Source organism: Heloderma suspectum, chromosome 5 (assembly GCF_057233095.1).
Source record: "Heloderma suspectum isolate Gila_16-S chromosome 5, 16-S_ref, whole genome shotgun sequence".
NCBI classification, from domain to species: Eukaryota; Metazoa; Chordata; class Lepidosauria; order Squamata; family Helodermatidae; genus Heloderma; species Heloderma suspectum.
The window spans coordinates 139,575,418-139,593,149 of NC_139462.1; the positions used below are offsets into that span (position 1 = coordinate 139,575,418).

General features: G+C 44.5%; 1 protein-coding gene across 2 annotated transcripts in view; it reads left to right on the top strand.

Annotated features, from left to right (window-relative positions):
• The first annotated feature begins 552 nt into the window (after positions 1-552).
• TGFBR1 (transforming growth factor beta receptor 1) overlaps positions 553-17,732 on the top strand; it is a 31,983-nt gene continuing 14,803 nt past the window's right edge. Inside the window, exons 1-2 of one of the 2 annotated variants that reach the window (XM_084857615.1) lie at positions 568-913; positions 15,893-16,120. Coding sequence is in view for 1 of the 2 variants with exons in the window: in XM_084857614.1 (XP_084713740.1) it covers positions 784-913 (130 nt within the window). In the remaining variant the exon portion in view is untranslated. Of the gene's footprint in view, positions 914-15,892; positions 16,121-17,732 lie in introns of both variants that reach the window. The other variant, XM_084857614.1, reaches the window with a different exon arrangement.

Sequence of the window (17,732 nt, forward strand, 5' to 3'; positions counted from 1 at the left end):
AAAGGGCGTTTCATCTGTGCATACTGTATTTTTCATGTTTTTTAATCTTTGTAAACCGCCCAGAGAGCTTCGGCTATTGGGCAGGATAGAAATGTAGTAAATAAATCAATACTCCAAAGGCAGAGCGTTCAAGCCACTGCATTAGCGCCCTGGAAAAACCAGGCTGGGGAAGGATGGATAAGCAACTCCACATAGTTGCTCGCTGCTCTGTCCCTAATCAAGTGGCAGCGACGCATCACAAGACGTTGCTCTAGTCCTTGGGACAAAAATGAGGAACTAGAGGAGACAGATTTGAAGAGGGGTTGCTGCTAGTTCCGTTACAATAACAGTGGGCGCGTGCGCCTACAAACATGTCGCCCCCCCATCTCTCTCTTTTGTGGGGCGGGGGGCTGGCGCTGGCCCATTTGTGCGCACTACGAACACAGCAGCGTTTCCCCCTCCTGCGCACTTCTTACTTGTTTTTCGAATTGTGTCTGCAGCGGCGGCGGCGGCGGCGGCGGCGGGAGGGAGTGGTGTGGGCGGTGCCGAGATGCGGCAACGGCCAATCAGGACGAGACCTTGCTTGCCAGATTGACTGGAGCCAGTCGCACAATTCATGTTATTAGTGGCTGAGGAGGAGAAAGAGAAGGCGACGGGGGGGGGGGGGGGAGCTGCTCTGTCTGTCCGTCCGTCTGGCGGGGCGCGGGCAAGAAGGGGGCGGGTCCGGGACGCGGCGCGAGCGGGCTGCGATTGTCTCTGCGTGTGCCTGCGCGGGGGCACGAGACGGGCTGAGGCGGCGGGACCATGGCGGCCTCTCGGAGTCGGAGGCAGTTGCGGGAGCCGCGCGGAAGTTTTGGCTGTTGGGCGACTTCGCCGGCGGCGGCGGCGGCGGCTGGGTTGCTCCTTTTTCTCCTCCTCCCTGAGGCGACAACGGGTGAGTCGCGGATTACAGTTATAACGGGCTGGCCTGGGAGCAGCCGACTCCGTCCTCGCGCCCCCCCCGCCCCCCCTCGCGCCCCAGCAACATGGCGCTGCCTCTGGGGCCGCCCGGGAGAAAGAAGCGCCGGGGATGGAGTCTTGTGAGGCGCGGGAGAGGGGACGGCGCGCGTCATGGTTGGGGGGCCGCCGCAGCGGCGGACCGGGCAGCGGCCGCCCCGAGCAGCCAGCGCGGCTTCTTTCGCGGGCGGAGTAGCCCGGCCGGCGGGCCTTCCTTGCTCCTGCACAAAGCCCAGGGTCTTCCGCCCCGCCCCCCCCAGTGGCCAGGAGCTCCCCCCCCGTGGGGCTCCCTCATTTCTTCCCTTCCCTGTTCACGTCCCTGAGGAATAAGTGCTACGAAAAAGCAGAACCCCACACCGAGCGCTTCCTCTTGCCGTTATGTGGATGAGCGTAGGACATCACGCATTCTGGGGTGTGTGTGTGTGTAAATATTACGTGCGTTTGTGCAGCTTATGGGACACCCCTGGTAAGATCCACAGAAGCTGTGGACTGTCTCCCCTCTCGGTCCAAAGAGCGCCCTTCTGCCCAGAGTAGGGGGACCACGCATTATCTCCCCCCCCGCCCGCCGCCCCTCCCCGTCCTCAGAAACCCTTTGGGAAAGCACCCAACCCACCCCTTCCCCCAGTTCCGTAGGACAGATGCTACTCGCTGCTTGTTGCAGATGCGTTTCCTATCTAAGAGGGGCCGGGATGGGGTGGATGGGAGCTTTTGATTGTCTCCTCAAGGGAGGCTCCGTGGCATCTTGTTCAGTAGACCATGATCTCTGCCGTGGCTAGTGCTCAGGCACCAGCTAGGCTTGTGTTTTCCTTGCAATGCTTGATGTTAATTTTACTGGAGCTACTGCAGAAGATTTTGGTGCTTGGTAATTTAGTGGTATTTGGATGATTCACATTTCTCCCCACAAGCTTTCCTTACTCGCTAACTTCTGTAATAAAAACAGGGGAAATCCAGTGTTAATCATACACTGTGATAATGCGTGGGAAAGCGTGCAAGATGCTACTTTGTGTCTCCTCTTTAGGAGGTAACATGAAGCACACTCACTTGAAATAAACTTTTAAGTGAAATTAGAGAGGTGAAGGCCTGGGGAAAAACACACACAGAAGAAATGACACAAACCCTAGAAAAAACAGAAACATTGTTTCTTCCCAATTTTTCATGTTTTCCCCCCAGTTTCTCCCCCCCCCCCCCGCCTTCATATCTCTAAGCGAAATCAACATAAGTTCCAAGTGAATGTGTTTGGGGTTGAGATAAAAACGCAGTAATACTGAGGATTGCATTGTAATTGTAAATGAAACTGGGATGAAAATGAAATTATAAATGAAACCAGGAAATGAAAGGGATAGGAAGAATCACATGGAACTCAAACTTATTTTATCTATTTCTGTAATATGCGAGAAGGGCAGCTGTTGTGTAAAAGTTGGATCTCCTCACATCCTCCTGAACTTGCCTGATTTTTATATGCAGCCCACAAAAACATATAAAATCACAGGTCCTATCCTTAACCATGGAATGTGCCACTAAAATCTCAGATGCAGCACTTTTATTTGTGGCACTGCTGTGGTACAAAACTATGGATTTGAGATGTGGATTCAGCTGATTTTTCAAGAAGTGCTTCAAACCTGCTTTGATAATGGCTGATCTGTATTGAAAGATTGTACTATAAGTACTGGAGGTCCAGCACTTCATTGTGCCATCATAATGCAAAAACCTAAATCTGAGGCATGAATCCCCTTGGGTCTCCATGATTCTTATAGTTAGACCACAACACCCTATCAGGTTATCGCAGTTTGCATCTATCTATTGAGATTTTATTGTAAACAGCAGTGATCCACCAGATTGTGGCACAGCAGTGGTGCAAAACTATAGGTCTCGGGCATTATTCCTCTTTTTTTTTTAATGGACAGACACCCCCTCCCCTTCACCATTTAATCACAGCTCACATCTGTGGCCAGGAACTGCAGCATGAAAATCACAGTTCTGTTGCTACCCTGAGAGTTTTAATTGAAGGGTACCATAGATTTTAAAAAATAAATTAAATGCATCATGGCACCTGTGGTGCAAAGATCTCCATTCCACATATGCATGTTCATGGATCCTTACTGTTTTACAGGCAGATGCCCCAGATGAATGATATAAACATAGCCCATGTTCATGCTCATAGACTGCACCATAAAAATGTTTCTGACAGCACCTCGTGGCATTGCTGTAGTGCAAAAAAATAAATCTAGTTTCATAATATGGATGTTTATGGATCCTGATGAATTTTACAAACCACAAAAATCCAGTAAGCATATTTCACATGCTCAAAAATTGCACCATAAGAAGAATAGATTCAGCTGTTTGTTGTACTGCTGTACCACAAAATTAGTGATCTGAGATATGGATGTTCATGTTTTTACATGGAAACACTCCAAATCCATTGCCTAATTGCACCTTACATCCATACCCCTAGACTACATCATAAAAATCATAGATTTGGTTGACATGCAAAACCTGGATTTGAGACATGGATTTTGATTATTGTATCTAAATGCCCCCCAACCACTATCTAATTATACTGCACATACATGATGATGGAATTAATAAAAATAATTAAGCTAATGCTTTGTAGTGGTGCAAAAGCCTGGGCACAGATGCTCATGGTCTCTCTCTCTTGCGAACAGAACCCTGAAATCTTTTGTCTAATAATAGTTCATACTTGTACCTATTCACTGCAAAATAATAACAGATCCAGCACTTCATAGCCCTGCAGTGATGCACGACCCATACTTGGTTTGTGGATTCTCATAATGGCTATATGCAGAGTCTAAACCCACCATATTAATCACATTTCTTTTCAGCATGAAAATCATGGATGCACTATGTGTTCCAGTATTTCAGAACCCCAAAATACTATATTTCTGAAAATCCTCATGCATTCTCACTGTAGTTTAATGCAGACTTATCAAACACATGGTATGTGGGCAGTACAATTTTATAGTGTTAATCTGTTTCACTGTATTGGATCACTGCAGTCCTGTGAAAGCCCACATAAAGGGATCAAATCCCATTATTCTCATAGTTTTTACATTTAGAATCCATAATATTGGTTTGTTTTAGAAATAACCTGCTTTTCAACTGGCATCCTCAAAGCAGTTAATATATTCCAGAGGTAGGCAACCTGGCTTCCTCCAGATGTTTTGCACTACAGTTCCCAGAATATCTGACCATTGGCCATTCTAGGTGGGGCTTATGGGAGTTGTAGTCCAAAACATCTGGAGGAAGCCAGGTTGCCAACCTCTGATCCACCCTCTAAATGCACCTTATCCCTGATGACTGTATTGTAAACATCACTACTGAGCCTCTGCCTCCCTTGCCAGTCTTCCGTCCAGCAGAACACAACTCATTCCCTGCCACTCCAAGCTTTTCCCTTCCACCTAGTCTTCAGCAAAAATAAAACACCCAAGAGAGACTTTTTGACAACTTTCCTCTCTTGCTACAGGCAAACTCTCAAGTGAAAGCTCCTACCTTCCTAGCTTTTTTTGCAGCTAGACTTACCTGGTCTCAGTCTTGGAACATTTGATGTACTAATAAAGGAAAGAGTGCATGTCCCTCAGGAATGAACCATTCCTCACATGTACTTTCAGGGAAAAGAGCGATTACATGATTTGGTGGCCAGATTTAGGAAATATATGAAGAAATATGAAGTAAATCAAATAGGAATTTTGATTTAAATCAGTAGTTTACATTTTTTAAAGCAAAATTTAAAAACACAATAGCACTCTTTTGCCACCAAAATTCAGCAGCGAACTACCAATTTCCTTTCAAAAGAGTCTTCTTCCCCCTGCTGCTACACTGCTAAATTTCAGCAGTGCTGCTGTGGGGCAAGGCTACAGCCCCCCTTGGGGTGGGGGCAATGCAGCCCCTTGACCCCTGGAAGTTGCCCACCCATGGCTTAAATAATCCTTTTTTCTTGCAGATTTAAATCATTGATTTAAATGGCTTTAATTTAAATTGATTCATCCTGTGAGCAATTTGTCCCCAACAATCCAAACAGTATTAAAAAGAGGACAGCCATCCAGTAGAGTTTGCAAATAAAGTTTATAACTTGATTCAACACCATCCCCCAGAATTGAGACTACGTTCAGATCAGAGCATGCAGAAAGGCCTGCCACGAACACAAAAATCATGGACAGTCCAGCAAGAAGTGTTTAACAATGAGGGGGACACTACAAGGCATGCACATGAGTGGGGCCTCCCCCCACATTAGATCCCAATAGGTAAGGACTCCTTGCTCAATCCTTAACCAAGCCAGGAGAATGGCAGAGGAGTGCATGCTTGTCTCTTTGCCTGCAGGCATAAAGGCAGAGCAAGTCAGCATGCCTCCACTGCCCTCGGAGTGGGGCAGTGGAGGCGAATCAGCTTGTTTCTGTGCCTAGTCCCTGCTATGAAGTCAAACCTCCAAGTCCTTGGCAGACACAGAGGCAGGAAAAAACAGCATGCCTCAGCCATCCCTCACCAGCTCCACTCTAGTGTGAGACGGCAGACCTGCATAGGCATATGCCTGATTTTGTGCTAGATTTCAGAGCTGCAGGAGAATATCCTGGTAACCACAAATTTTGGGCTGGTGCAAAGGCCACTTAAAATTTGTCTCCACCTAGTAACAATAAAGCTGTTTGGATATGAGGGAGTTCAGAAAATTTACAGGCACATTTGGTTGGTTCTCTACAGCTTTGAGAGCAATTCACCCACTTGAAAAGTAAATAAATGCAGGTGAGAGAAGACTGGCCACTACAATGAAATGCATTCTTAAATAACTGTAATTGAAAGGACAGCATATACTACTGCTATTACTCTTCCTCTTACACATGTGCTATTCATAATGGGATTTGAGGAACCACAGTGATGTGCTAGAAGAAAAGGCTCCGAAGAGACAAGTAATGTTTCGTCTGTATTAGTACAAAATGTAATTTGCATTTTACAGCAAATGTCAAGCTTATCACCAAGGCCAGCCCCATTTTTAGTACATGGCATGGTTTTTCAAACTGCAATGCACCCGCAGGGTGAGCACCAGACTGTCACTGGAGGGGGGGGGCACTTGTGTATTCCACAGTCTGAATTATTCAGCACAAGGGAGCCTAACAACCCTACACCAACTTAAGTGTCTTAATCAATGGGCTTAGGTTAATCTAGCTCTGCACATCATCAGACTGTAACAGAGCCAACATTCCTTCTACGCCCACATTTTCAACTAAGCCAACTCTTTGTGATTGTAAATGCAGGCATGTGAATGGACTGAGCCACAGCTTCCTCTTTCAGAAATGCAAAGGCAAGGTGCTGCAGCCTGCTGTAGCCACAGGTACCCAAAGCTAGAGGCCCCTCTTCCCCCCATCTGACATAAAGCTACTGACCTGCTGAGATGGTTCTTCTGGAATTTTCCTGTTCTGTGCAGAGTTTGACTATGGCAAGCAATGAGGGAAGAAAGTTGTGAAAAAGGATCTTGTTTGTCAAAGAAAGGGCTGGAAAGGAAGCAAGGTAGAAAAACTGTAGTAGGCTTTTTTGTGGCAAGGAACAGACTGTGTTTCAACCACATGGAATCCTGGTGGATGTACTGCCTAAAAAAGAGAGGTTGAAGGTTCTGACTTGCATGGGATTCATGTCATCTACATATTTCCTCGTATATTTCCTAAATCTGGCCACCAAGTCATGTTAATTTACAAGTAAATAGAGTATTATTTACATTATTGCTTTATTCTTTCAAGGAGGCCTTGCATATCTTTGTCACACTGTATATATCTTGCACACTTTTTTTTTTTACTTACAGAGAAAAAGTCTTTAAAATATTCCCATATACCAGTGTGCAGAACCACTTTGTAGTGGGATGATATCAGAGGATGATAACAGAGGATTCCCTCTAGGATGGATTCCTCTAGGGGGATGGGGCCTGGAGGTCAAGCCCCATCCTCTGGAGGAACACCAGGAGACTCTGTGGCTGGATTGGAGAGCCTGGTGGGCTAAGGGTTCTGCTCCCCTGCCATATAGCGTCAGTCTTATGACCAGTAGCTATGGCAGTTTGTGAAGTTAAGAATGGGAATATAGGAACCTGTGCACTGGACAATTTTGTCTTTTCTTTCCAGTGTTGCTCATTTTTGTTTCAGTCTGCCTGGACCCAGCCCCACCCTCACAAAAATAAAGTAGCAAACAAAAATGAAATTCTTGTGACTGATAGGTTGAAGCAAGGCCCAGTGCTTACTCGGCAGACTAGAGGAGTTTATTTTCATGAGTTGAAAATGAAATGCCTATGTTTAGTAGATAGAGTGTAAATATTGATATTTGAGAAATGATCGAATTGGTTCTTCATTTCCATAGAAAAGCATATTTTAACCTGTTCCATGGTAGAGGGCAAGTGCAATTCTATGAATGTCTACTCAGAGAGGTAAGTCATATGGAGTTCAATGAAGCTTACTCCTAGGTACATACTGATTACTGAATAGATATGCATAGGATTTTGCTGTAATTGTGGGCCTAACCTGCTTATATTCAGATTATTTATTAATAGCCAAGTTATTCCTTAAGATAAACTTTGTATTTACCATTTTAAAAATCAAATTTAAATCAAAGAATCAGTTTTTAAAACTTTTTTAAACCATGAGACTAGTGTGTGGCCGCTGCTGTGACATAAACTTTAGTATACCTATTTGCTATCCCATCCCAGCTCAGAGCCAGAGAGAGGAGGCGGGAGGTTTGTTTTGGCTGTCTGGTTGTGCCCAGCGTGCTAAAACAAATGGTCTGTCTCTGGCACCTGGGATGGGGAAGGAATCATTCCTCCCCTTCTGCAGCTCTGGCGGTGGGTGGCGGTGGGGGAGAAGCCTCTGACTCATCTCTTGCCAGAGGCTGAGTGAGCAGTCACCTGGTGAGTGAGATTGTCGAGCTCTGACTGTTACATTTGATATACACATGGGTGGACTTGATCCAGAAAGATGGCTTATAATAATGTACCTATATTGTAAGAGACTTCTGGAAACTTTACAGATGTTAAGCCACATCCAGTGATACTTTCAGTAGCAAAGGTGGTAACGGGGGACTGCCTATTTAGCACTGAAAGGGTCTTGTGTGGGGGAGATAAGTGATTTTTGAGGATATGAGCCAAGCCCAAATCCACCCCACCCCCAGTACAGTCAGAGTCCACTTGGTTATTGAGCCCCTTCTGCTACTTTTCAGGAGGGGCAGAGGCATATTTGATATTTGCAGCCCAAATGACTTCTTTACAGGGAATTGGCAGGTAGGATGACCCAGTGTTGTCCTGCCAGTGGCTTTTTGTGTTGGCTGAGTCAACAAAATTCCCTCTTTCTTTGTAGGCCCAGGGTTAACAGTTCTTCTGGGAATATTTCTTAACAGTGTGAGAGAAGTCTTCAGGCACAGATAGGCAACAAACACAAGAGGTTTATCAAGCTTCTAGAAGCCTATACATTGTTGGTAGGCTGCAATTGACTTGGCTGGTTACGAGTTGTGCAGGCCTGCTGTAATCTGTTTCTCTAAGCTTAAAACACTCCGTTCATTCCTCATTTGCTTTTTATCCTCTTCGTGATCCTTGAATCTCTGCTGAATCCCTTCTACTCTGTCAATATCTTCAAATTGTGATGCTCAGAATGGAATGAATACTATAGTTGTGGTCTTGCCAGTGCTGAGTTGAGAGCTACTATAATTGTGTGAAATGGCATTGGCCTTTTGTGCCACATCTCAAATCTCTCTGAGAAGCTTCTGGCACTGAAGCACTTTTTGGAGCAAGTGGTCAGGATTGACACTCCTTTCTCCACCAACACTAGTAGTAGGGATATTTGCTGTTGTCTTTCCACATATTTCAGTGATGGAAATGTTGCCTTCAGTCTAATTACTCAAAACCAACTAGCTTATAGGTAGTCTGTGTCTGAAGGAGAAATTGAACTTATGCAAGAGGAGTCATATCCCTTGCACCAGGATCATGATTCCCCTCATTCTTGATATCCTTCTCCTGTTCATGTCTGATGGTCACCCACCCTGTGTTGGTCACTTTGGGGGCAATACTAGCAGGAATATAATGGGTTTAAGGCCTTTAGAACATAGTCTCACTTGCCAGGGTGTTGGGACTATTGCTTATCCTCTCATGATTCCATAAATATAAAGGACGCCTGTCTTTACATCAGTATCCAGCCATAACATTGCTGTTTTCTTCACTTTCTCCTTAGGGATCGTAGCTTCTCGTTCAGGGTCTTGCCATTCACCTTACCACGACCCTAAGGGTCTTTAGTAAGTCCATAGCTGACATAGCTGCCCACCTCAGTCTTCAGGGCATCAGCATATTCCCATTCATCGACAACTGGCTTTTGGTGACATCCTTTTGTCATCTGCTCCTTAGCCACCTGACTGCCACATTGCTGCTTCTTGGAGACCTGGATATGTATATCAACACAGAAAAATATGTGACACCTATCCAAATTTACTGTTCCAGTCCTAGACTCGATAGGGGGCTGAGCATCTTTACCAGAAGACAGAGTCTCTCACATTTAAACCATCAGGGCACATCACATTCAGAGACTTCTGGTTTTATGGTGGCTACCACAGCAGTCACCTGATTGAAAAGGCTGTGTATGAGGCCACAGCAACACTGGTTTATCTGGAATTTTTCCAACCTTTTGGTGTTCTTCACTGTCTATTTTTTGTTTTAACTACCCTAAATAATATGGTGTCATCAGCAAACATGGCCACCTCACTACTTTCTCCGAACTCCAGATAATTTATGAGCAAGTTAAAAAGCACTAGGCCCAATACAGATCTAGGGTGACTCCTCTGTTTACATCCCTCCACTGTCCCCCCCCCCTCCATCCCTCCAACTGTCCATTTATTCCTACTTAACTAGCTACTGATCCTTATAAGAGAACCTCTCCTCTTTTCCTATGCCTGCCAAGTTTGCTCAGGAATACTTGGTTAAAAGCCTTTTGGAAGTCCAGGTAAACAGTGTCTACCACATCACCCCTGTCCACATGTTTACTGATACTTCCAAAGAACTCTAAAAGATTAGTGAGGTAGAACTTACCTTTGCAAAAGCCATGTTGATTCTTTTTCAGCAGAATATACATTAAGGATCACTGCCATGTTGTGGCGAAGGGGCTTGCGTAACTCAGTGAAGCCATAAGCTATGCCGTGCAGGGCCACCCAAGATGGACAGGTCATGGCGGAGAGTTCTGACAAAATATGGTCCACTGGAGAAGGAAATGGCAACCCACTCCAGTATTCTTGCCAAGAAAACCCCATGGAACGTATCACAAGGCTAAAAGAGATGACGCCGGAAGATGAGCCCCCCAGGTCGGAAGGTGTCCAGTATACTACTGGGGAAGAGCAGAGGGAATTTCCAAGTAGTGCCAGAAAGAGTGAAGCGGCTGGGCCAAAGCCGAAAGGACACTCAGCTGTGGATGTGTCTGGTGGTGAAAAGAAAGCCCGATGCTGTAAAGAACAATATTGTTTAGGAACCTGGAATGTAAGATCACTGAATCAAGATAAGCTGGAGGTGGTCAAACATGAGATGGCAAGATTGAACATTGACATCTTGGGAATCAGTGAGCTAAAATGGACAGGCGTGGGCAAATTTAATTCAGGTGACCATCACACCTACTACCGTGGGCAAGAATCCCTTAGAAGAAATGGAGTAGCACTCATAGTCAACAAAAGGGTGGGAAAAGCAGTACTGGGGTACAATCTCAAAAACGATAGAATGATCTCACTACGAATCCAAGGCAAACCATTCAACATCACAGTAATTCAAGTCTATGCCCCAACCACTGAGGCCGAAGAAGCTGAGGTTGATCGGTTCTCTGAAGACCTATAACACCTTCTAGAACTAACACCAAAAAAAGATGTCCTCTTCATCATAGGGGATTGCAATGCTAAAGTAGGAAGTCAAGAAATCACCGGGATAACAGGGAAGCATGGCCTTGGTGTACAAAATGAAGCAGGACAAAGGCTCATAGAGTTTGGCCAAGAGAACACGCTGATCATAGCAAACACTCTTTTCCAACAGCACAAGAGGCGACTCTACACATGGACATCACCAGATGGTCAATATCGAAACCAGATTGATTATGTCCTTTGCAGCCAAAGATGGAGAAGCTCTATACAGTCAGTAAAAACAAGACCTGGAGCTGACTGTGGCTCAGATCATGAGCTGCTTGTCGCAAAATTCCGGCTTAAATTGAAGAACATGGGGAAAACCACTAAACCATTCAGGTATGACTGAAATCATATCCCTTATGAATACACAGTGGAGGTGAGGAATAGATTTCAGGGATTAGACCTGATAGACAGAGTGCCTGAGGAACTATGGACGGAGGTGCGTAACATTGTTCAAGAACCAGCAACTGAATCCATCCCAAAGAAAAAGAAATGCAAGAAAGCCAAGTGGCTGTCTGAGGAGGCTTTACAAGTAGCTGAGGAAAGAAGGGAAGTGAAAAGCAAGGGAGAAAGGGAAGATATATCCCACTGAATGCAGAGTTCCAGAGAATAGCAAGGAGAGACAAGAAGGCCTTCTTAAATGAACAATGCAAAGAAATTGAGGAAAACAATAGAATGGGAAAGACTAGAGATCTTTTTAAGAATATCGGAGATCTCAAGGGAACGTTTTGTGCACAGACAGGCATGATAAGAAGGACAATGAAGGCAGGGACCTAACAGAAGCAGATGAGATTAAGGAGAGGTGGAAAGCATACACAGAAGAACTATACAGGAAAGATCTTAGTGTCCCCGATAGCCATGATAGTGCGGTCACTGAACTTGAGCTGGACATCCTCGAGAGTGAAGTCAAGTGGGCCTTAGGAAGCATTAGTAACAACAAAGCTAGCGGAGATGACAGTATTCCAGCTGAGCTATTTAAAATCCTAAAAGATGATGCTGTTAAAGTGCTGCACTCAATATGCCAGCAAATCTGGAACATTCAACAGTGGCCGCAAGACTGGAAAAGGTCAGTTTACATTCCAATTCCAAAGAAGGGCAACGCCAAAGAGTGTTCAAACTACCGCACAATTGCACTCATTTCACATGCCAGCAAGGTGATGCTCAAAATCCTACAAGCTAGGCTTCAGCAGTATGCGAACCAAGAACTACTGGAAGTACAAGCTGGGTTTCGAAGAGGCCGAGGGACTAGAGATCAAATCGCCAAGATTCGCTGGATCATGGAGAAAGCAAGAGAATTCCAGAGAAACGTCTATTTCTGCTTCATTGACTACACTAAAGCCTTTGATTGTGTGGATCACAACAAACTGGCAAATTCTGAAAGAGATGGGAGTACCAGACCACCTTACCTGTCTCCTGAGAAACCTGTACGAGGGTCAAGAAGGAACAGTAAGAACCAGACATGGAACAACGGATTGGTTCAAAATTGGGAAAGGAGTATGACAAGGCTGTATATTGTCGCCCTGCTTATTTAATTTATATGCAGAGTACATCATGAGAAATGCCAGGTTGGATGAATCACAGGTCGGAATTAAGATTGCTGGGAGAATTATCAACAACCTCAGATACGCAGATGATACCACCCTAATGGCAGAAAGCGAAGAGGATCTCAAGAGCCTCTTGTTGAGGGTGAAAGTGGAGAGTGCAAAAGCTGGTTTGGAACTCAACATTAAAAACACTAAGATCATGGCATCTGGCCCCATCACTTCCTGGCATATAGAAGGGGAAGAAGTGGAAGCAGTGACGGATTTTATTTTCTTGGGATCCAAGATCACCACAGACGGTGACTGTAGCCATGAAATTAAAAGACGCTTGCTCCTTGGGAGGAAAGCTATGGCAAACCTAGATAGCATAGTAAGAAGCAGAGACATCACCTTGCCGACAAAGATTCGTATAATCAAAGCTATGGTTTTCCCCGTAGTGACGTATGGCTGTGAGAGCTGGACTATAAGGAAGGCTGAGTGCCGAAGAATCGATGCTTTCGAACTGTGGTGCTGGAGAAGACTCTTACAAGTCCCCTGGACTGCAAGGAGGTCAAATCAGTCAATCCCAAAGGAAATCAACCCTGACTGCTCATTGGAAGGACAGATACTTAAGCTGAAGCTCCAATATTTTGGCCACCTAATGCAAAGAGAAAACTCCCTGGAAAAGACCCTGATGCTAGGAAAGACTGAAGGCAAAAGGAGAAGGGGACGGCAGAGGATGAGATGGCTAGATAGCATCACGGATGCAATGAATATGAATTTGAGCACACTCTGGAAGGGAGCAGAGGACAGGAAGGCCTGGCATGCTATGGTCCATGGGGTCACGAAGAGTCGGACACGACTGAACGACTGAACAACAACAAAAACTCACCTGTAATTTCCTGGATCCTCCCTGGGACTCTTTTAAAATTGGTGTTACATTGGCCACTCTCCAGTCCTCTTGAATAAAGGCTGATTTAGAGACAAATTACATATTTTTATTAGAAGATCAGCAATTTCACATCTGAATCTTTAAGAAATCATAGATGTATACCATCTGGACCCAGTGATTTGTTTTTCAATTTGTCATTATGGTAGAGCAAGGGTGGGGAATCTTTTTCAGTCTGAAGGACAAATTCCAATCTGGGGAAGGTCTCAGAGGCTGCGTTCCATCTGTGGAAATGGCCAAAGTGGGTGGGGCCAGATTGTTTTCCTGATTTTAAGCCTATTCAGAAGTAAGCAGGACTGAACCTCTTAGCTTCCTCCCCAGGCACTGGCCCTCTACCTGGCAGGGAACAGCTCTTATCACTGATCAGCTGTTGATCAGAGATAGCAACTTTTCGCACAGAGAGCGGGGGCAGGGGCCTGGGGAAGAAGTGGGTGGGCTGGGTTGAGAATTCCCATGGGCCATATCTGGTCCATGGGCTGGAGGTTCCCCATGCCTGATCTAGAACAATCTGTTGTCACCAGTATTTGCCTTTGTTCCCTTCCTGAAAGCATCTGTTCAGGCACGGCTATCTGCCCTATATCTTCTGCAGTGAAGACAGATGCAAAGAATTCGTTTAGCATCTCTGCAACTTTCTTCTCCTTTAGTACTCCTTTAACTCCCTCGTCATTCAATGGTCTGACTGCGTCTAGCTGGTTCCCTAGTCTGTTGTATTTAAATAATGGTTGGTCTTAGTGTTAGTAACTATATTGGCATTTCTTTTGTACACATTTGTGTTCCTTTTTGCTCTTGTTTGGGCACAACTTCCATTTTCTGAAGGAAGCCCTATCCCCCTATCTATTTATTACGTTTCTATCCTGCCTTTTTTCCTCTTTAAGGAACTCAAGGCAGTGTACATAATCCTCCTCTCCATTTTAGCCTCACAACAACAACCCTGTGAGGTAGGTTGGGCTGAGAGTCTGTGACTGGCCCAAAGTCACCCAGTGAGCTTCCATGGCTGAGTGGGGACTAGAAACTGGATCTCCCGACTCCTAGTCCAACACTCTAGCCACTACACCACACTGGCTCTCTTATAGCTTCCTTGACCATGCTGGAGATGGCCTCTTGTGGTAGTTGTACTTGTATCGCTGTTGACATGTTAAAAGTAGGCACTCGTGCCAGATCAATTGTACATAGGGTGAAAGATGCAGTGGTGGATTAGATGAGGGTCAGTTCTGCTTACTTCTGAATAGGCTTAAAATCAGCAAAACTAAGGATTCAGCTAAGTCTGAATCCTGGCAGGATGGAGGCTCTGTGGGTGAGTGGTTCCCAAGTCCAGGAATTGGGTCAGTCAACTGTTCTGGATGGGGTTACTTTCCCCCTGAGGGAGCAGGAGCGTAGTTTGGAGGTGCTTCTTGATCCTGCACTGTAACTGAAGAGATAGATGTCTTTGATAGCTAGGAGTGCCTTTTACCAGCTTCAAGTGGTAAGATGGCTATGTCCGTTCCTGGACTAGGATAACTTGACTACTGTGGTCCATGCATTGGTAAATTCAGAACTGAATATGCCTTATGTGGAGCTGCTCCTAAGGTTGGTCTGGAAGCTGCAGTTGGTGTAGAATGCTGCAGCTATGCTGAGGAAACTGCACTGGCTGCCTATATGCTACCAGGCAAGATTTAAGGTTTGGGTACTTATTTACAAAACCTTAAACAACTCAGGACTAGGATACTTAAGAGATTGCCTGCCTGCCTTCCTACCTGCCTGTTTGGTTGCTGCACTCATCAGGAGATACCCTCCTAATTGTGCCTAATATTTCAGAGGTCTGGTCCATGATGGCTCAGAATACTTTAGTATCAGTCTACACTCTGGAATTCCCTACCAGTACAAATTAGACAGGCGCCGACCCTTCCAGGTTTTCTAGAAAATTGTTTTAGCTCTGAAAATAATGAAGCAATTTGGACATATCATACCCCTAAATGAAGGTAAGAAACTGTGTTATCAATTATATAGCAGTGAAGTCTGTATTTGATAGCTGAAGTGCTATAAGGCAGTTGTGGGCAGATTTAAGGTTTCAGTATCTACTTTTTTTTAAATAGAATCTTGAGATCCACCAGCCAGAACCTGGTGCAGAAGGGTTAGAATTAAAGAAATCCATGAGAACAATGGGCTCTACAGCCCTGGCCTTATGTAGTATTTTTAAACAAAGCGAAATAAAAGGGAAGTACCCTGACTAGGATGAATACTCTGCCAAATCTAAACAAAACAGAATCTTCCTGTAGTGCTGCACCACAGGGTGGAAACCTCCACCAGGCCATCATATTTAACTGTATTTATATACCACCTTGGGGTATAGAACTCTTTCATGGGGAGTATTCACACCTAACTTTTAATTTATGTGCCTTGATTCCCCTTGTGGGGCACTTATTTTAGTGTGGCATCAGGTTATATTGTTAAATCCTGTCCTGTGTACATGACCAAAAGTTCACAGTCCAGGAGGCAATTGCTGCTTTGACCTTCTTGCACATTTCAACTAGAGCTGCAAGTTCTCTATGCTTGTCCTTCCACATAGGGCAAGGCTGAAGCCTCTTAAAGCAACCTCAAACAATATCCAAAGAATATTGGGGTGAAGTGTCTCCCAGCCTCCTATCCCGAGCAACCACCTAACAGCCTGGTATTCTTCTTTCCATCAAAATCCAAAGAAGCTGTTCTAATTCTTAATCAGTGTCTGATGTCAACAATGGACTGGATGAGGGAGAACAAATTGAAGAATAATCCAGACAAGACAGAGGTGCTCCTGGTTAGTCGAACATTGATCTAAAACTTGAACTCTTAAAATGAACTAAGATCTCCTTGACTACATGTAATACTAGTTTCATTTTTGTTGTCTCACCTCCTACAGGGAATGTCTGAGAGCAGAACTGTGTGAATGTGTCTCTGTGTGTTTTAAGTTTTTGCAAATAGCAGCTGTGCGTGGATAATCTGGATTGGAGGGGTTAACCCTTTACCTTTGCACTGTTTTCCCACTGAATATCACAACCCCCAAATTGCTGTTTTTTCAGTAAAAGTATGGACTTTTGTTGTCATAAGAAATAGAGGCCAGTAGCAATAGTGATACAAAGGGGATTGAGTGGGAACCTTTGTGTGAGAATCAGCCTGTGAGAGTGTTGGGACATTGACTGATGGGGGCCTTTATAGAATTCATGCTAGATTCTGGTCTTGGATCAGTGCTGCAGCATAGAAAGGGGTATCAGTCATTTACTGAACTAGTTCACTGGGCTACTAGATCAAAATTTGGTGGACACTTTGGGGCCTTTCATTTACAGAAATACCTGGGTTTAAAAACAAAAAACAAAAAACTACTTATTTTTAAAACTTGCTGGACAGAGATGATATGAGCTACCAGATACTCCATAAATATTGCTTTCTGATAACATTCATGCATTTGTTAAAAAGGAAGTCTGAAACTGGGAATAATATATATTGGTTAACAGCTATAGGTCTGGTTTGGATGTAATGATAAGCCAGTAACGATAAGCCAGTGCTCTGGGGGAAGCACTGTGCTTGTACACTCTGCCGATTCCTTCCATTGTAAGCGGGAATAGCTAAAACAGTCACAGATTTTCTGTTCATGATTTGTTTGTTGTTGATGGGAAACTTGAAACTTTGGCTTGTCCCTCCCCTGACAAGCCAGAGTCATAAGCCATGTTTTGTTGTTGGTTTATGATGCTGACGTGTTAGGGGAGAGACAAGCCAGAGTTCTTGGTTTGTACATAATGGACAGGTTCACATTATCACCACAGCCATGCTCTGTTGTAAGGTTATTTGACCGTTATGTAACCCTCAAACAACCCCTGCCACCCGTGTGGACGACACAACAAACCATGGCAACTCCCCACCCGGGGTTCAATATTCAGAATGGCTGCTGGCACATGTCACAACCAACCATAGCTAATTAGAATATGGAATGTCACAGTAATGAGAAAAGATTATTTTTATTATCAAACGTGGAGAGATTGGAATATATACCGATTGTTTCCATGTTAAGGCCAAATCTCATTTCACTGTTATTTGAATAATTGCTAGCATATTTCATGTTATGGTTACCCCAAAAAAACAAACAAACAAAAAGCCATCTGAAAGTAAGTCTGGAATGCTATTTTTCAAATATTGGATATCAACTGATTAGAACTGTGATAGAAGAAATGTTCATGCAGAAACTTGTCCTTACAGCATACATGCTTGCCATTTGTCCCTGCATTTACTTAAATGATGATTGGCAGATATTACCCCAAACATACGAGCTATTAGGTGTTTAAAAGCACGCTCCTATCTGTCTACTCAGAAGTAAGTCCCATTGAATTCAGTGGGGCATTTAGGTGCACTTAAATTTTATAACTTCAACAATGCGT